This window comes from Silene latifolia, chromosome 2 (assembly GCF_048544455.1).
Source record: "Silene latifolia isolate original U9 population chromosome 2, ASM4854445v1, whole genome shotgun sequence".
NCBI lineage: Eukaryota > Viridiplantae > Streptophyta > Magnoliopsida > Caryophyllales > Caryophyllaceae > Silene > Silene latifolia.
Genome location: NC_133527.1, coordinates 145,930,152 through 145,937,436, shown reverse-complemented (window position 1 = coordinate 145,937,436; position 7,285 = coordinate 145,930,152). Strand labels below are relative to the sequence as shown.

Below are 7,285 nucleotides of genomic sequence, written 5' to 3'. Positions count from 1 at the left end.
TTTTACAACCGGTACTATATCTACCAATTCTGATTTCCAGTAAAGCCATATTCCACCATTAAAATCAATGGCATCAACTCGAGTATGTCCATTGTAACCAAGAGTATTGCGTAGTTTTTCAGCATGCTCTCTGCTCATATGGGTCTCAATAAGAGCCATAATCATTGGTTTATATGTTGTGACAACTTCTTTTAAGGCCGTAATCTTAAGTTTATTCCCCGTCCCTTGGATATTCCAAACCATACAAGATATGTGGGACGAAATAGGACTCAATCTTGAAATTAACTCTGACATATTAAAAGGGCAAATTTGTAAAGCAGTTAGATAAGCGTGACTTACAAGCGACAGAACATGCTCAATCCTCCATGGAATCGACATCTCTATCATGATATTTGTCAACTCATGTTTGATCGTTTCGAATATGAGCTATATCACTGGACTCTCCGGTACCATCACTCCCATAAAGGGAGCGTGCAACTCCATTCATAAGGGTATCGTGATCTGAAACCGGGGGGTACCATCTCGAACTGAGGGTGTTGTGGGAGGTTTCAAAGTTGGGGAGGCGGGTTGTCGAGGTATGACACATAGGGGGATGGAACGAGGGCTATTCGATGTTGCTGGAACGGTTTGGTTATTGGAACATATAGTCGTGGGAGCTAGAGCAGTGGAACCAACTTTGGAAATTAAACTCTCTCTGTTATTTGGTAAGTTTGTAATATTTTGTAAAACAGTTGATTAACTTGGTAAAGGAGCTTTGGATACGGGTTTCTTTTGGAAAATATTATGATTTTGAGTATTATTTCGGGTAAGGATAGATTTAGGATAATTAGAAATATGTCTAGAATCTTTATTATTAGGAATAGCTTATTGAATAATAGTAGTATTATTATTTTTATAAGCTTTAGAATTAATGATATTGCGATTGAGCTTTGATTGACTAGCGGGAGCGATTGTAAGAGGATTATGAGTTATAACCGTATCAGAGTCAGGTCTATTATGGGTAATATTAGATAGCAAATCAAATCTCGAGCCATGATTATTATTCTTACCAAAATTAAAAATTAGGGCGGAATCTGCGTTTGAATTCGGTTGTGTGCGCCTCCTGGAGGGTTTCTTAACCATAATCCAGTCCCCGAAAGCAGGGGAATCCTCAGCCATAATGTTAATTTCCGACTCTGCCAGAAATGTGTCCGGACTTAGCTCAGTAAGAAGTTGTTCTTCTGTAAGAATGTCAGTGTCCTTCTCAATGGGAGAACTTGATTTAGGACAGGATTCAGACATGTGCCCTAAACGACCGCAACTAAAACAAATAATACGAAGACCTTCATATTGAATGTGGTAAACTTTGCCCTTCATTCGAAACTTAGAAAGAAGCGGTTTAGCAATATTAATTTCCACACTTAGTCTTGTAAACTGGCATCTTTCCGCCACGGCAGTGTTCTTATCGATACGTACGACGGTCCCAATTTTTGAACCAACCTTCTTGAGAAAGGCCTCATTAAAATACTCTACCGGAAGATTAGTAATATAGACCCATGCTGTCAGAAATTGTAATTTATCTTCCGTCGGAATAAAATTAGGAACCCATCTCCTGATTGTAAGATAATGGCCATCAATCATCCAAGGCTCTTGGGTGATTACATGTTCATAATCTTGCTTAGATGAGACCCTGCTCGCATAGTATGAGCAACCTAGGTCTGTGAGCTTGAGATTTCCTTTAATCGACCATTTGGCCTCGAGTTTTCGCATTAGCAAAAGATAACCAATTTATTTATCAAACATTTTTATGATAAGATAACGTCTCTAAGGCAATCATAAGGTTGCCTTCTCCTGCTTGGTTAGATGAATAATAGGGCAAGTATCGTCATCTTTCTCTGATTCAGACGCAACGTCATCATCAGGTCAATCATGAGGTCCTCTAAGCATGAAATGTCATCATCACCATGAGGTTCAGAGTCGAAGCCTTGCACCATGCTTTTGAAACACTTGACGGGGGAAATAGTATTACGTTGGATTTCAGGAACCATCTCAGAATCCGTAGACTGGGAATTCGAACTCATCCCATGACCGCAGTTATCAGTGAGGAACTTGCTTAGATGAAGTATTTTACGTTTAGAATTTTTAATGATAGGAGGGAAATCAGATGGCATAGTGGCCGATAAGGATGCATCTTGTGGGGGAATGGCTGGATTCAGATTGGTCTCCGGCGGGAGACCGTTCATGGAATCTTGCATCCAATCTTAGTAAATTAGAGAGTTTTTTTTTCCTTAGAGATAGAGAGAGTTAGCTTCACAAAAATACCTTCCAACCTTTTCTCCCACCTCCTTTCTCTCCCCTCTCACAATGGTTAAACAAATATATATTGCTTAGAGGTCGGATGATAAATCTTATCTTTATAAATACAGAAACATTTAGTGCAATTCTATGCGTCCACGTCATTCACATCAAGTTTTTTTTAAATCATTAAATGCGGGAGCCACAGAAAAGATTAAGGAATTAATTAACGAATAACCGTCGATGTTTATGTTTCGTACGTAAACTATTACGTTTATGATTTGTACGTAAATATTAAAAACTAATGACGGTTTGTACGTAACTATTTATATACGTAAATAAAACCACCATATTTCAAATTATTTTAATTAATTAATTTTCTAGAATTTCCTACATCTTTGTTTCTCTAATAAAAAAAAAGCCCGGATTAAATAAAAAAAATTGAACAATTTCTCAATCTGCCACATAAAATTTTAAAAAGTCATAACTGTAAATTTTTTTTTTTGGTCGAAAAAACTAGTTATTTGCTATTACACGGGGAATAGCAACCCCAAAAATGTCCTCCCGAAGGATGGAACGCAGCTCACTAAACGGTATATCTTAATAGGTGGGAATGGTACTAGAATCCACTCCCCTATTTGCTAACAAATCCGCCGCTCTATTTGCCTCTCTATAAGTATGCTCCAGCTTGACTGTCCAGTGCTCCTCCTTGATAAAATCTTGACATCTTGTGACGATAAATTTCAGACTATTGCTCATCAGTTGATCCTCTTTAACCATTTTCACGCAAGGGGAGTTATCCATATGGAAAATAAGCCTCCGTATCCCAAGCGATTTTGCTAATTCTAACCTGTTTTGGTAATTTTCTACCGAATTAGGTTAAGCGAGGTCAAAGTGGTCTTACTCGTTGTATGTTGGTAGTATGTTGGTTGTATATTTATGTTAATGCTAAATAAAGAGATTAAAGACGTAAATAAAGGTTAGGTGACGCGGAAAACCCAATGTGGGAAACAACCGCGGGAAGGGACAGTACCCTTCCAAGGATTGCACTAGCTGTTAATATGAGGACGAGTACAATGAAAACGAGACGTAAAGCTAGCTAGCACAATGTGTTATGTATGTATGAGAGATCTTGAATGCCTTTCTTTCTTGTTTCCTTGGCTATTTATAGGGTAAGAACCCTAGATGTGTCCTACTCCGTTTATGGTAAGGAATATTAGTCCTACCACACTTCTTTCCATAAACGAAGCCTCTTCTGCTAATCTCCATAATCTCTCTGAATTCTCCCTGAAATCTCCCTGGATTCTTCCTGATAACTCTTCAATGCACGGGCTCCTTTTGTTAACGGGCCTTATGTATTTGCACAGTTTCCACGGCCCAGCTCTTTAGACGAAATCAAATGGGCTTTCTCCCAACTAAGGCAAGGTGCGTATTTTGGCCCAAACAGTTTGCCCCTAATTCTTTCTGAGATATGTCTCGAGGCCTCGAATAAGGAATTATAGATCATTTTCAAACCTCGCGCCGCCTTTTGCACATCTTCCTGTGTACTCATCATTGCCCTATCTCTTCCCCTCATTTCTCGCGCTTCTCCCCTCTTTCCTCCTTTATAATCTGAACTCCCTACCTTACTTCATTAATTTTAAAATTTAAAAACCCCCCACCTTCTCTCTAAAACCCTTCCTCTCTCCCTCGCCGGATTCCATCGTCCTCGCCACCGCTTTCCACCAGGTTCTTTTCTTGTAATCTTTATTTGACTCTTTTCTTTTTTCTCTCTCCTGACCATGGGTAAAGCTCGCCGTACTGCGTCGACCTCTGCTCCGGCTGATCAAAACCCGGACCCTACTTTTCCTTCTCGTAACCTTTTTGCCCACCCCCACGACTGTAACTCCTCCCTTACCACCGCCGACATTCCTTTGATTAAGGAACTGCTTGGTCTCGGCGACGGGGTTGATATTGCTATCCCTGAGCCGGGCCAAAAGGCGGACTTCGTCCAGCTAGGATGGGTCTGCTTTTACCTTTATCCATTTAGATACGGTCTTTGCTTCCCCTTTCCCAAACTTATGCAAGACTTCCTCCGGACCAATAACTTTGCCATGGCACAAATCTCTGCCAACATCTGGAGGGTACTCCTCTACTCCTTGTCTGCTAGTCAGAACACCAGCAGCTCCATCTCTCTGGGTGAGCTGGCCCACATGTACGAGATCCGGTCGCTGGGAAGAGGCCAATTTTCTTTTCGAGGTTCCGGCGAGACTCCTTTCAGGCATGTGTCAAAATCTAGGGACAAAAAATGGTTTGAGGATTTCTTCTATATGAGGAAGGCCTTCATTCAGCCGCCTGCTGATTATATCTTTGAAGACTAGGTCATAACTTCGAGTAAGTAGCTTTCCTGACGCCCGATATGCTCCCTGGTTTCTCACCTGCCTCCTCTTCCAACCCACCGCAGTCAGCCCACAGCATGTCTTCCGGTATGTGATTTTGCACCGTTATCCTGGCTATCTCTGTTTGCCTGATATCTTGCTGATTACCTGGTATCTCTGACACCTGAGGTATGGCTGCTTGTAGGCTCAAAAGTTGTCCCTCTGGAGGCTATCTTCTAGAGTGCTAAAATAAAGAGGGCTGCCGCGAGCCCTGATATAGCTTCTGCCTCCAAGAGAAGTTCCCCTGCCGCTTCCTTTCAGACTCCTCATGCCCGCTCCAGCACTGTTCGCCCTGAACCTCTGGAGATTCCCCCATTGTCCCGTCATCCTCCTACTCCACCTGCTAGTCCCGCTGCTGCCGCCGCCAGTGGCGGCATCATTGCCCACTTCCCTGATGGCTTCGGGGACGTAGAAAAGGTGTCATACTTGCCTGAGATCGACCAGATCCTCTTCCCGTCGTTGGTGGAGGCTTTCTCAGAATTCTCCCCAGAAGAGATGGCTGAGAATGGTGTGCACAATTCCTTCATGGTGAGTGTTCTTCCTCTACTACCTGTTCTGAGTTATTTATGTCTAACCTGCTAATTCTTCCTTTTATGCTTTCAGGCATTCCAGTCAGCTATTTACAATAGGAAGATGATCAATGTAATACAGACCACCAGTCGTGCTACCAATGCGAAGAATCAGGAACTGACTGGACTATTGCTGATCTGGAGCAGCAGCGCTCTGACTTGAGGGGACGTGTGGTGGAGCTGAAAGCTGAACTTGCTGGTGCCAAAAAGAAATTGAAGGAGGGAGCTAACCAGCCGGCGCGCACTCAAGAGGTGTGCAGTACTTTTTCTGATTCCCTCAAGCGCTCTAACGAGAAGATAAGTGAGCTGATCTCCCTTGCCACCAACATCGTTGCTTATGCTACCTGACGGGGAAAGATTAGTGGAATGCATGTTGCACTTGACGAGCCTTCAACCTGCAATCTATTGAGGAGGCCATAATCCTAAACTTAATTAAACTAAATATCCTAAATTATTCTAAGCATCCTAAACTAATCATAATTAATCAAAATAATAACCATAAAACAACCCTAATTAATCAAAATAATAAAATAAATTAAACAAAACTTGTATTAATTAAGTGAGACAAGGAGGTAAGGGGAGGGAGGAGCACGGCAGGAGCGGCGGCGGCGGCGGCAGGGGCGGAGGGAGAAAAGAAGAAAGGGGAAAGGGGAAGAAAGGGGAAAGGGAAAAGGAGGGGGGAGAGGAGGAGAGATGTGCGGAGTTGGGTGGTGATTAGAGTTGTGGTGGTCGGAGTGGTGGTGGTATGAGTGGTGGCAGCTGGAGACCCTGTACCCCGTTCAGCCGGACTTGAGCGTGCTGATGCCTGAGGTTAGCGAGGTGAACTCTCCTGTGCTGGTGGAGCAGACAGGAGCTGAGGGTACCAGCTCATTCCAGGAGGCTATTGTTGCTGAGGGAGCTCAGAAGGCAGTTGTTGCCAAAGGCGTGCAAGCTGGTCCTATACCTAAAATGGGAGGTCAGCAGGAGGAAGCAGATGAGGTACCAGAAAGGGAGGTCATTGATCTGGCCTCTAGTTAAAATTTTATATTTTGTTTTTTGAATGGCAGTCTGACCCTGTGTGGTGCAGACTTGTAAAATTTTTAAACATTTTCTCTGTTTGTCCGTCGTGGTGACGGTTAGCTGAACTTGGGTGTGTGCTTTGGCCAAATTTTGAAATGCCCCTTGCCTTAGTTTGGCAAGTTTTATTGTCGTCATATCTTGTGTATTTTTGTTTACGCAATTAGCTTAGGAAGCTGTCGTGTCAGCCTGCTGGCTGATTTAGGCTAGTCGTGTCAGCCTGAAAAGACTGATTTAGACTCAGCTAGCTGCCGTGTCAGTCTAATGACTGATTTAGGCGTATGTCGCACTTTGGGTGAGGTGGCCGTGTCAACTTTCAAGGCTCATTTAGCCCAGTCGTGTCAGCCTGAGGAGGCTGATTTAGACTCAGCTAGCTGTCGTGTCAGTCCAATGACTGATTTAGGTGTATGCCGCATTCTGACTACTTAACCTTGTTCATGACGCAAGGTGTGTTCATCATATTTAAAGCCAACATGGGCGTACCTTAGGCAAGTTTATCGTCATTCTAGAACCAATGGGACGTTGCAGGATTCTGGTAGCTCAAAGATCCCTGCGCTCTATGTGTGTGTGCATGCATGCTGGGGCCCTAATTGATTGCGTCGAGTACTCGGTATTACGAGCTACATCCAGGGGGTGGTATCCAGGGTAGCTGGATGAGCTTTAAGCTGTCAGCCAGGCTCCCTTTCGTATGTTCCACAGGCCGCCTGGTGAGGGTGCTCCTAATGGAGAAATTTAGGTTAGGCATGTTGGAGTGCCATGTGCCTTGTCACCCCGCGTTTGCAGTTGACAGTCCTGATAACTACATTTTCAATGTACCATAGATATTAGAGTCCAAAATGATGTATTTAGAGAAGCCTGAAAATAGGAAATTCTACCAGAGCGATGTGAAGTACCTGATGCCGTCTCATGGGATGCCAGAGCAATTGTGGTCCCAGAAAGCTTACAGACCACACAACTTCAATAGTAGCT

General features: G+C 43.3%; 1 protein-coding gene across 1 annotated transcript; it reads right to left on the bottom strand.

Annotated features, from left to right (window-relative positions):
- Nucleotides 1-864: 864 nt before the first annotated feature.
- On the bottom strand, nt 865-1,749 carry LOC141641431 (uncharacterized). The gene has a single exon (XM_074450091.1). It carries the CDS (start codon nt 1,747-1,749, stop codon nt 865-867), a length of 885 nt encoding a protein of 294 aa, XP_074306192.1.
- Between the last annotated feature and the right edge of the window lie 5,536 nt (nt 1,750-7,285).